Source organism: Oryza brachyantha, chromosome 2, assembly GCF_000231095.2.
Source record: "Oryza brachyantha chromosome 2, ObraRS2, whole genome shotgun sequence".
Taxonomy (NCBI): domain Eukaryota; kingdom Viridiplantae; phylum Streptophyta; class Magnoliopsida; order Poales; family Poaceae; genus Oryza; species Oryza brachyantha.
This window is the reverse complement of record NC_023164.2, coordinates 9,607,890-9,621,134: the sequence shown is the minus strand read 5'-3', so window position 1 is coordinate 9,621,134 and position 13,245 is coordinate 9,607,890. Positions and strand designations below refer to the sequence as shown.

Below are 13,245 nucleotides of genomic sequence, written 5' to 3'. Positions count from 1 at the left end.
ATTAAAGGACCTCATAGAAACACAACATTAAGTTGAAGGACCTCGAATGAACTTATTTCTTTCGGGTTTTGCCTGCATCCATTGGGCCTTGATGCGAGCGGATAAGATGAAATGAAGCCTGGCCCATTTTAACCCGTACCGTCCCAGCCCATCTCAAGTCGTCATATATAAGCACGATCCCTGCATTGGCCACCCTTTCCTCCAAACCCTAGCAGCGCCGGCGCCTTCGCTTCCCTCCCTGCTCCCTCGTGCCCTCGCGCTCCGCCGCTCAGGTATTATCTCTCGTCTCCGCCTCCGACGCGCCGCCGCTGCAATCTTCATCTTCTTCGTGGTTGCCTGTTTGCTGATCTGCGCGTTTTGGTCTCCCTCTCTACGGCTTGAATACCGCCGCAGGCCAGGTCCAGGGAAGAGGAGAAGTAGGGGAAGATGTACACCGCGAGGAAGAAGATCCAGAAGGAGAAGGGTCTGGAGCCCTCCGAGTTCGAGGACTCCGTCGCGCAGGTGAGAGCGCCTCTTTCTTAGCCTCCGCTGCAGCGGCGTCGCGCTGCTATCTATCGCGTTTGGCTATTATTCTCCTGCGCGAGCTCTTCTGCGCTTGGATTCGTCCAAATGCGGTGTTCTTACGGCTGCTGATGTCTCCGTAGGCTTTCTTTGACCTCGAGAATAGCAACCAGGAGCTCAAGAGCGAGCTCAAGGACCTCTACATCAACAATGCAGTGTAAGTGGGAGCTCTCGCCCCCTCCAAACCTCCTGGCCGATTGCTCTCGTGAGCAGCTTTTCAATGATTTGATGGCCAGTGGGTGTGTTACATGGTTGTGGATGTGATTTGTGCAGTCAGATGGACGTTACCGGAAACAGGAAGGCGGTTGTGATCCATGTGCCATACCGTCTGCGCAAAGCATTCAAGAAAATCCATGTTAGGCTTGTCAGGGAGCTTGAGAAGAAGTTCAGTGGCAAGGTGAATTACATGTTCCCCTGTCGTCTATCATAGGTTAGGTTGCATGCTAGTAATTCGATGCTGGCTAGTGTTGGATGTCGAACTGCAAAATCTGTATGTTATGTTGTGCATTAGTCAACTTTCAACATAAATGCTGCTGGTCTGATTAGGATAAAATGGCCCTTGAATGCTGAATATGTCATTTCACAACGTGGAGAACATGGCAGATTTGCCATTTTGTGAGCATCATTTGCACTCATAAAACATGCCTTTCAGCTGCACAATCAGGGCATTTGCCATTCTTGATATTAGTATGTAATGCTGGCTGTCTATATGTACAAATTGGACGCTGAAATGTCTGATGTAGTTGGTAACAGGCTTCTATGAGTTACTCTGGATACCATAGAACATATCTGATGTGCGGCTATGCTCTTCAAAGAAAAAACTGCAGGAATTTAAGTCAAAATGAAAGACACGAATTAGAAGCCTAATCATCATTTAATAAGGGCAGTTTTGTCATTGAGAAATTTAAGCTGTATCCAGATAATCTGGATTCCTGATTCCAGAGGTCGTCGATGCCCTTAACTAATTGGTGTGGAAAAAAAGAAAATGAAAAGAGAAGAGGAAAAAAAGAAAATGAAGATGAAAAGAGGATGAATACATGCTTGCTTGCTCTATCCCATGGTGCAATGCCAGCAGCTGCAGTTGTGCTTGGATTCGCTGGTTCTTGCATTTTTTTTGGCAAGAAGGATTGCAATTTGGAATGACATATTTTGTTTTCTGTTTCCTCATAAAACTAAAATACTTGTGATGCAAATGCAATGACAATCCCTGTTGTTAATTTGATTGTTTGTGGAGGCGGCTAGAAGGCAGCTCTGATATTCTCTTGCTAGGGACCAGAGACAGTTAACACCCTCAAGGACGAGACTGTTCTTTCTAAATGAAGTTCAGGCTGTCAAGCACCTTATAATCTCAGCCGCTCACTATTCCTTAAAAGCTGTGCAGTTTTGTCTTGAAGAGCATAGAAGCACATCTCAAAAAATTAGAAAGAGGACTTCAGAATAGATAGTTATTTCTGTTAATTAGCAAAATCCTAGCATTTTAAGATTTTTTTACATCATTTTGTGCATGATGGGCTTATCAATTTGTGCTATACTTACATCACCTTGGTGACAGATTTTTGTTGGAACCTTTCTCTGAATAATTTTACTATTAGCTGGAATATTTGTACTGATAATGTGTTTTCACTTCAACAGGAAGTGGTAATTGTTGCAACAAGGAGGATTGTGAGGCCTCCCAAGAAGGGTTCCGCTGTTCAGCGCCCTCGTACAAGAACTCTGACTGCTGTTCATGATGGTATCTTGGAGGATGTAGTCTACCCAGCTGAGATTGTTGGGAAGCGTGTTAGATATCGTTTGGATGGTGCCAAGGTCATCAAGGTAGAATGCTGCAACTCTCTATCATGTCTCTTTTGATCATTACTTTAATATTTTATTGCATCATTTGTCATTGCATCTGCAGTACTCTACAAGTGTCTCAGTGAAATTGTTGTCTGTTATAATTTTAAATAACTGAAATGATGTTCCACAACTCCTTTAACCAAGATATTCTTTACATCTCGTGGATACTATGAGCTTACTGTAACTAATGTAGCAACATGGCATTGCATTCCATTTGCTAGGTTAGTATTGATCCATGTGTTGTGATCTGTTTTTTAGATCTTCTTGGACCCAAAGGAGCGCAACAATACTGAATACAAGCTGGAAACCTTCTCTGCAGTCTACCGCAAGCTTTGCGGGAAAGATGTTGCCTTTGAGTACCCTATGACCGAAAATGCTTGAAGATCCATTCCTTAGATTGCTCCCTATGTATTCCAGAAAGTTTTGATGCCAAACTTGTAGTTGGGTATTTTTGCTACTTGGGGACAACAATGTTAAATTTTTGGGCATTTAAATTATAAACCTTTGCTCATGTTGGTCAACTTGTTTAAATCCTTTGTTCTGGAGTGTGCTTGGGCAAGGAAAATCCTTCTCTCGGTATCCTATTTCATCTCTGCTTCTGTTTATCACCATATCTGCAACACTTTCATCGTATTACGAACATGTTTATAGCCCTCCAGGTAGTGGCTAGGTATACCTTTTATTAAGGTCTGGATTGATGTGGTGAGCTAACCTGTTTTAGCCTGTTTTAATCAAACAAAACTGTTGCAAAGGGCGCCGCTGTCAAAAGAACAACCTGCATTAGTGCTAAACTTCAGTAATCATATTTCACGTGTATGCACATCTTGGTAATCAATATCGGTCGTTTGTCACGACAGTACTGTTGCAGGCACTAGATGCACAATGGTATGCTTGAATCTAACGGCCACTCTAGTGTTTAGTTCTTAGAATTTGCTAGGGAGGACACGTCAGCCACTAGTACAGAATCTTATAGTCTATGTTAAGATGGGTTCCATAGATTATAAAATCATAGATTATAAAAATATTTGATGGATAGACTTAGTACAATCTCTCACAAAAAATCCTTAGCACCAGGTGCTAGAAGAGGCAACATGTCCTTTCAAATTCTAAGCTAGCATCTTTGGTCCAATGTATAGCATCTTTTATATTTCTTTCTCTCTTCTTAGCACCCTCTTAGCATGCACATTAAATATGCCCTAAGCAGGCCGCTCTTAGCGTTATTTATCCTTGTATGTTCTTGATACTTCCAGATGTCAAGCGCAAATGTTCTAAATCCTTTTAGGAATTCTGCTGTAACCTGTAATGCCAGACAAGAAACAATATAAGAACAGATCTCAAGCGCAAATGTTCTTAATCCTTTTAGGAATCCTGATATAACCTGTAATGCCAGACAAGAAGCAATATAAGAACATATTACCATTGTTTGAGTGAAGCGCAAATGTTCTTAATCCTTCTAGGAATCCTGCTATAACCTGTAATGCCAGACAAGAAGCAATATAAGAACATATTATCATTGTTTGAGTGAAGTGAAGTAATATATAAATCTTCAGCTGTCTTGTCTCAGAAATAATGGACCTTTTCAGGACCAAGTTCATGGCTTTTCTCTAGTCCTTAGTCTTAAAACCTATTGAGAAGTTTGAGCTAAGGAGTGACATTTTTATAGTTGTATCGTAGAGGGTGGTATTTTATGCAAGTCATCTCTATGCAGGGGCATATTCTTAGTTTTCTCAAACAATTCACAATACCCTCCGATTATATAGCAAGTTTTACCTGTTAGTCTAGTTGGTCAGGGTTTTACAGAACACAATGGGCCCAGAAAGCGGCACAATCTCCTTGATCATGTCAGATCGTAGTGGGTTGATGCCTCCACGTTGACGACAATTGTCATTCTTGGTGTTTTAATCTGTATCTAAAATAAAGCAAATTCTAATCTTGAAACAGCAGGTTGCATGAAGTTTATCTGGAAAGCACCAGAGTCCTTAGACAAGTCACATCATCACATTCTTCTGTTAGGACTGATGTGTACTCAAAAAATGAGTAAGGGTGCATTTAGATCGAGAAAATTTTTGGAACAAATATCACGTCAGACCTTTGATCAGATGTCGAAAATGTTTTATGGACACAAATGAAAAAATAAATTACAGATTTCGCCAAGAAACTGCGAGATGAATCTTTTGAGCATAATTAATCAGTCATTAGCATATATTGGTTACTGTAGCACTTATGGCTAATCATGACCTAATTAGGCTCAAAAGATTCGTCTCACGATTTTTTCCATAACTGTGCAATTAGTTTTTTGTTATATATATGTTTAATGCTCTATTTACGTGTCTAAAAATTCAATGTGATATTTTTAGGAAAACTTTTTAAGAACTAAACAGGGCCTAAATTGTGCTATAGGTGCACCAAACTGTGTGTGCAATCTAGTACATAAATTGTAAATGGCTTGTTTCAGTGCATAAGTTTGTACAGTGCACACAAACCAAAGCCAAAAGAACGTACCATAACTAATTTCACTAAATTAGATATTGACTAAGATCCTATGTAGGCTCTAATGTCATATGCATATGCCCAAGCTCGTCCAAACATACAATAAGTTATTTTTTTATATAATAAGAGCAGGTAGAATAATAGACTATAAGCCAACTTCAAATATATTTTAAGAAGATAAAAGAGGAGAGATGAGAGCAGTGGGATATAGATTTATAGCTACCTACAGTACGGACTCCAAGTAAACATATGTATGTATGACATATGAGACCAAATATTAATGGTATAATATATATTTATACTACCTCCGTTTCATATTGTAAGATTTTCTAGTCTAATCTAAATTCATCAACTGATGAATGTATATAATTTATATATATGTCTAGATTTATTAACATAATATGAATCTAGCCAAGGCTAGAAAGTCTTATATTGTGAAATAGAGGGAGTATAACTATTGTATGAATTGACTAGTAAGTTGGCTATAGCCGATTCGTAACCAGCAGCAGTTGGCTGTACTGTTGAAAAGATGTTTAGATTGATCATCTCTAAATTATAAATTTAGATTCAATAACAGATGAATTTCTGTGACATATTAATATCCTAAGCATGCCAACATCCAAAATGACATGCTTTTGGTCAGAGGGGCCAATATTGAATAGTTTAATCTCACTAGATTTCCAAAACACACAGAGAGAGAGAGAGAGAGTCAGATAAATTTCTTGCTTTCTGTCCATCATATCTATATCATTGAGCCCGTTTCTTAGGAGCAACAAGCAAAAATCTTCACCCCTATCTTTTTCACTTCCTTTAATGCTTATAAGATAAAATTTGAATTTTTAATTTTAAATTTGAAATTGAATTTAGAAGTTTTTTACAAAAGTTTATTTTCCAACCTTAACTTTTAGGTAGCTAAGAATACCCCCATAAAAGTTTATTCAAAAAATTATCATTTTTAAATATACCGAGCCAAATGATCACCCCTCTTGATTCTCGTCGCACATTTGTATTCAATATCCATATAAAGGGCCCTGGTGGTTAGATTCCAACGAATGCGCTGTTATAAACCGTTTGCGGAATTTACTAATCCATTCATTCCATATTACAATTGTCTTTAGCCAAATATCTTCAAATTTGATTAAGTTTACAGAAACATATAGCAATATTTTTTACACAAAATAAGTACAAAATAAAAAGTATGTCCAATGGTGCATTGAATAAAACTAATTTGGTTATGGATTTAAGTACATTGTCTGTAAATTTGGTCAAACTTAAAAATATTTAATTTATGATAATCCTAAAGTGACTTATAATATGAAATGGAGGGAGTAAAATTTTACTATTTGCAGAATATATAAGCCATTTTCTTCCCAACAAATATCATATATCCCAACAAAAATTAGATTCCATTCACTTTTTTCCTGGAAGACAACATAAATATTTGAGGTCTTCTAAGACCCCATGAAAATAGATCCTGGGAACTACTAAAGACTAATATAATTATTGTTGAAACATTTTTTTATTATATATCCTTATTTCAGTGCCGTACATAAAACAGATTATCTCCGTGTCATCCCTTGTTTGATGTCATTTTGCACTAACATGCCGGTACTTAGCTTCTGTATCCAACAAGAGTACTAAGATTTCAAAACCATGCATTATGCGGCTAAAAGCATCGCATGTACATTATTTAGGTTGAAATTATTGGATGAAGGATCATGAAGAGATGGCAAAATCACCGAAAATGTATACTGGTCAGTGGTGTGTGGTCAACTCCACCCTGGCGTCCCGGACTGGTGCTTGTTTATCTCTATCTTAACGCGCTGACGTACTCGTCATTACCAACTTTAATTAAACAACCATCCTTCGGCTGCACACATTGATAATTAATTTATCCGCCTGCCTTGAGAAGACTAATAAATAAAATGTCCGTATGCACCGGCACCGTCGTTCACAGATCAAGAATAATGCAACGAATGTACTGCCACTGTTCTACATCAAATTAATATGCGAATCGATTAGTTAATGACTTATTGATCATATCACAGGAAGCTCTGGCGCCTAACCTCCGGAAGTTCAAATATAACTTTCAGGTCTTGTTGACGCTCACCTTATCTTCTCGTTGCTGTTTATAAGCTAAAATTTAAATTTTTAATCTTAAATTTAAAGTTAATCGTGTTGTTTCTCACCTTAGTTTAATTGTTCAGCCTTAGCTTTTAAATAGCTTAGAATACGTACATAAAAGTTTTATGTATAAATTATTATTTTTTTGTAAATATGATGTTTGACTTTCTTTTATAAAAAAATCGAATAATCACCCCAATCTACTCCCTTAGCCAAGGTAATTAAAGAAGCATGATAAAATATGTTTTTATCTATCACAAGTTGCGGATTGTCCCAAATTGACATTGATTAATTTTCATAACTTTAATGCTTATTACCATGTGTTACAGCCTTGCAGGGTCGAATGGGACTGCGACTGTGATCCTACAAATCAAAAAACCACTGGTTCAATTGGGAGATTCTCATCCGGATACTAACGACGCCTCCGCCACGCAACTGAATTTTATGATTTACGAAGGCGAATTGTACAACAAACAGTACAACTACTCCCTTAGAAAACAAGCCATATATTCCCCCTGTCTAAATAACATAGATAAGTATGATTTTGGAGAAATTAAGGATTAAAATAAAATGTCTAAATGCATAGAGATTTAATAGGATTGAAAATAGTATGGATGGGTAATAGGGAAGTATGTGGTGTAACGGAGTAAAATTAAGTTACTATTTAATTACATGTCCTGGGTAGTCATATTTAGGATAAAATTTTAATATAAATGCAGTTATTGTATCAGTTTCTTTTTAATTGGCACTACTGACCGGTTTGATTTTATATTTGACCAATAAAAACTTTTACATTATGATGTTTTGACGAATGCAAGTAGTATATATATATTTAGTAAGCAAAGCACTTGGATATATAGTATAATGTATATTTAAATGTGTTAGAGTTTTTTTAAAAAGCCGAGCAGTAAAAGTATATATCTTTTTGTATCCTTAGTTTGTGAACAATGGAAGTAGATGTGAGAATACACACTTCAAGTGGAGAAGTTGCCGATGAATGCATATTATTGTTTCGTAGGATATTATGATCAGAGTGTCTAATTAAATATTTTTGTAACGCTTTTTTTCCCACTTTGATCATTATCGCACTTCTATTTCTTGCAAAAAAAAATGCTTTCTTTACTATATTGGTTTTACTTTGCTAATTTGAGATCGAGTTCATGCTGTGAGAAAGTATAGATTTATGTGTTAGATAATTCAATTCAATCATAAACAATAGATTACGAATTTAAACCCTAATCAATACATGATCACCAGTCAATTTAAATGCGGAAAACTAAATAAACCTGCAGATAAAGACATCTGATTCCCTTCTTTTCTTTCCTTCAATTCCGTCTTCTTCCCTTCAACTCCGATGAGATTAGATCGCCGATGATCTGTTCTGAATCTCTAACCTTCGGGTCTCCAACGACACTGCCCTGGAATCGCCGCACGAAACCCTTCCAGCGCGTCTCTGATCGGGAGAGTGATTTCGAATTTCTGATTGCGAGAATAAGCGACACGAGCGTCCCCGTGGGCTCCACTTCTTTTATATTGCACTGGTGGGCCTCGGGGGCTTTTCCTAATCCGATTATAACCCGTAACAACCGACCGCAGTTACGACCCATGAGGGTTATGAATTTAGAGTTAGAGATAGATTGCGGATAGGATTACGATGGTTATATCCTTTCCTAAATATCGGCTAACCGATAAATCAACTAACATTCTCCCCTTGATTTAGAGGTTAATTACGAGTCTATCATATAATACAGCTCCCCAAAGCAATGTGTCACGATAACATTTAGCATCATTGAGACAACAAGACTTATAGTTCAGTATATCACACAAATAAACCCTTGATTAATTAAGCGGGTGTTGATTGAACATAATTGTCCTGGTTTCCAGGATCATATTTAAGGTCATTACACAATCCCATGTTGGCCACATGTTCTTTGAACAAATTGGGAGGTAAGCCTTTGGTTAACAGATCCGCAAGCATTGATTTAGTGTTTATGTATTCAACTTTAATTGTTTGATCCTGTACTCTATCTTTCACAACATGGTATTTAATGTCAATGTGTTTGGCAGCTTCACTTGACTTGTTGTTACTCGTATTGAAAACTGCAGTTTCATGGTCGCAGTATATTGTCAGTGTTCTTTCAATGCTGTCAATCCCTTATAATCCCGGGATAAAATTTTTAAACTATATAGCCTGCCCCGTTGCGTGATAACATGCCACAAATTCTGCCTACATTGTCGACGATGCAGTCAGTGTTTGTTTAGTACTTTTCCATGAAATGGCTCCCCCCGCGAGAGTGAATATATACCCAGAAGTAGATTTCTTGGTATCTAAACACCCTGCGAAGTCAGCATCCGAATAGCATGTAACTTCAAGCTTATCAGATTTTCTGTATGTGAGCATGTAATGTTTAGTTACTTGCAAATAACGCAATAGTTTCTTTACTGCCTTCCAGTGGTCCAAACCTGGTTTAGACAGATATCTGCCAAACATCCCGGTTACAAACGCTAAGTCTGGTCGCGTACAAACTTGAGCATACATTAAGCTTTCGACAGCTCAAGCATATGGTACCTTAGTCATTTCTTTTTCTTCTAATTCATTTCTCGGACTTTGGAATGAACCAAATTTGTCCCCTTTCATTATTGGAGCAGGTGATGTCGAGCATTTGCTCATATTATATCTTTCGAATATTCTGGAAATATATGATTTCTGAGATAATCCTAGCACCCCTATGGACCAGTCTCGGTGAATCTCAATACCCAAAACATATGATGCATCACCGAGATCTTTTATATCAAATTTCGATGACAAAAATTCCTTGGTTTCTCGCAGCAGATTTTTGTCACTGCTTGCTAATAAAATGTCATCTACATAGAGTACTAGTATAATGAATTTCCCACCTTTAATTTTGGTATAAATGCAGTTGTCCACCTTATTTTCCTTAAATCCAAATTTCTTGATAATTCCATCGAACTTAAGGTTCCATTGCCTTGACGCCTAAGTCCATAGATGGATTTCTTAAGTTTCCATCCCATATGACTCTTTCCTTCCACAACAAAACCTTTCGGTTGAGCCATGTAAACATTTTCATTTAAGTCGCCATTTAGAAATGCTGTTTTCACATCCATTTAATGGAGTTCTAAATCATAATGTGCCACTAGCGCCATGATAATTCTGAATGAGTCTTTCTTAGAGACAGGAGAAAACGTTTCATTGTAATCAATTCCTTCTCTCTGCGAAAAACCCTTCGCCAAAAGTCTTGCTTTGAATCATTTGATATTTCCTTTGGAGTCCAATTTAGTCTTGTAGACCCATTTGCAGCCTACTGTTTTTACTCCTTTAGAAATTTCTACTAGATACCACACTTTATTTTGGCTCATTAATTTGAGTTCATCTTCCATGGCTTGAATCCACTTGGATGAATTTTGACTGCTATGGCTTCTTTAAATGAGGTGGGGTCATCTACCTTCCCAATATCTTCACCCATGTAAATTTTATAATAATCAGGGATGGCAAATCTCCTGTTCCGTTGTGATCGTCTTAATTCTTGATTTTCATTATTGACCACAGACGGTTCAGGATCAGGTTGTAGAATTTCTTCTTCATTATGTATCACAGGACTCTGTTGAGGCTCATTATTTTCATGGGTTTTGATATTTTCCTCAGCAGTAGCTGTAGCACCAACCGTGGGAACTACAGTTTGTGGTACATTATGAAAGTTAGGGACATTATTCTCTTGGATTTCTGGAGGAGAATAAACACTCACCCGAATTTTCTTAAGAGTAATTTCCCTTTCATATGAACTCCCCGTTTCATAATTTTCTAAGAAGACAGCGTGTCTGGTTTCTACAAATTTAGTGACACGGTCTGGACAGTAAAATCGATATCCCTTAGAATGCGACGGATAACCGATAAAATGACAGCTCACAGTCTTGGGGTCTAATTTCTTTAATTGGGGGTCGAATAATTTAGCTTCTGCACGGCAGCCCCACATTTTCAAATAATTTAACGTCGGTTTTCTTCCGGTCCATAATTCGTACGAAGTTTTCGGCACCGACTTGCTTGGAACTCTGTTTAGTATGTGTGCAGCCATTTTTAACGCCTCAATCCATAATTTATTTGATAAGTTGGAGTGACTAAGAATGCTCCGCACCATCTCCATGAGTGTGCGGTTGCGTCTTTCTGCCACTCCATTTTGTTGAGGCTCCCCAGGCATGGAATATTGAGAAATAATCCCATGAATCTGAAGATATTGAGCAAATGGACTAGGACTTTGCCCAAATGGAGCATGTTTCCCATAGTATTCACCACCACGGTATGATCTCACTATTTTAATTTTCGTGTTGTGCTGGTTTTCAACCTCTGCTTTGAATATTTTGAATTTTTCGAGAGATTCGTAATGCTCGCTTATGGGGTAAATATATCCATAACGGGAGTAATCATCCGTAAATGTGATGAATGAATCAAAACCATCTACATATGTCACTGGGAACGGTCCACAAATATCAGTGTGAATTATTTCTAGTGGACTCGTGCTCCTAGTGGCTCCTTTCTTAATTGATTTAGCAAATTTTCCTTTAACGCAATCTATGCAATGATCAGCGTCAGAAAAATCTAAGGGGAGTAATAATTCTTCTTTAATGAGACGTTCGATTCTCCCCCTAGAAATGTGGCCTAAGCGACAGTGCCACAATTTCAATAAAGTCTCATTTTTATCATTGTAGACATTTATGACATTCATCACAGTATGATCCAAAGAGAGCAAGTAGAGTTTGTCTCGCACGAAGGCAAGACCAACTACTTTATTTAGATGCTTAATATAACAAGTTCTCTTGAAAAAATAACAGTCATATCCTGACTCTTCTAGGACTCTAACTGAAATAAGATTTCTTTTAACGGAAGAGCAACTAAGACATTATTAAGTATTAAATTGTAGCCACTAGGAAGCTTGAGTGCGAGGTCTCCAACAGCCTCCGCTTCAATCTCTGCTCCATCAGCTACTCTTAGGATGTGCTCTTAGGATGTGCTCCCCTTTTCAATCCCTGTAATGAATTAGTAACGTGCACAGTGGCACCTGAGTCAACCCACCAAGAATTACGGGAAAACTCAACATATAGGGATTCATTAACGTTGGAAATTTCATTAATTTCATTTATACCTTTATGGGCCAACCACTCCTTGAAGTGGGGGTAGTCTCTGTGCCAATGTCCATCACTGTCACAGAAAGTGCACTGAGGATTCTTGAATTTTGGTCCAGCTGAAGGTTGAGCAGTTGATTGAGCAGCCTTACTCCCTCCTTGTTTCGGAGGGTGAGATGGCTTGCCCTTTTTCTTTGATCCAGAGGTTTCTCCTTGATGGAACTTCCTCTTGCCTTTAGAGTTGACGAGGCTGAGCTGGTCAATATGTTTCTGCCTTTTGGCCTTTTGACGCTCTTCCTCTTCCACTGTATGGGAAATGAGCTTTGAAATGGTCCATTTTTCTCTTTGATTATTGTAGTGAATTTTGAATGGATCATAATCAGAGTTCAGTGAGTTCAGGATGAAATGGACAAGATAGGCTTCCGAAATTTCCATGTCCATCGTCTTTAGTTGATGAGCCATGTGTGACATTTCCATGATGTGTCATCGGATGCCTTTCTTTCCATCATACACAGAAGAGTCCATTTTCATGATAAGAGTACTGACATAAGTTTTGGTACACGCCTTGTAGTTCGATTCAATGTTTGCCAGGTACGTCTTAACATTCTCAGAGTCAGCAACCCCCCTATAATGGACGGAGAGATGTTGCTCTTGATGTACATTAGGGACACTCTGTTTGATTTCTTCCAAGCGGGCCACTTTTCATCGTAAGCCCACTTGAGATTGATGTATTCCTCATCATTCTCATCCATGTAATCAGCTAATTTCGGTTCCACGAGTGGATCCTCTCTAAGTGCGAGATCATTTTTCAACAGCCCTAAATTCAGGAGCATGTTGTTTTTCCATTCGGCATAATTAGCCTCATCAAGTGGCTCAATCCTTTTAAGCTATGACAAAGCTACAAATGACAAACATTTGATTAAAAATAAAATATTATATAATACTTCTCTAAATCTAGTCACCATTGGGCAGAAAAGACTTAGAAAATAATAAAATAAATCCTTAATTATATCACCGTTGGGCAAAAATAATCAAGGGAGAAATAATCAAATTTAAATTGACGTGAAATCATGAATAACGTTGGTCAATAAATAACTT

The 13,245-nt window shown here is 37.9% G+C and overlaps 1 protein-coding gene across 1 annotated transcript; it reads left to right on the top strand.

The window, feature by feature from the left end:
* The first annotated feature begins 212 nt into the window (after positions 1-212).
* On the top strand, positions 213-2,920 carry LOC102716565 (40S ribosomal protein S7-like). The gene is made up of 6 exons (XM_006647150.3): positions 213-272; positions 394-501; positions 645-718; positions 835-958; positions 2,194-2,376; positions 2,656-2,920. The coding sequence occupies exons 2-6, from the start codon at positions 427-429 to the stop codon at positions 2,776-2,778; spliced, it is 579 nt and encodes a 192-aa protein (XP_006647213.1). The 5' UTR covers positions 213-272; positions 394-426; the 3' UTR covers positions 2,779-2,920.
* The last annotated feature ends 10,325 nt before the right edge of the window (positions 2,921-13,245 follow it).

What these genes read in the sequence shown, in the direction of transcription:
- LOC102716565 (XM_006647150.3), top strand. Translation starts at nt 427, where the DNA reads ATGTACACCGCGAGGAAGAAGATCCAGAAGGAGAAGGGTCTGGAGCCC. An exon ending in TCGAGGACTCCGTCGCGCAG is followed by an intron (nt 502 to 644) that starts GTGAGAGCGCCT and finishes ATGTCTCCGTAG; the next exon opens with GCTTTCTTTGACCTCGAGAA. An exon ending in ATGGTGCCAAGGTCATCAAG is followed by an intron (nt 2,377 to 2,655) that starts GTAGAATGCTGC and finishes TCTGTTTTTTAG; the next exon opens with ATCTTCTTGGACCCAAAGGA.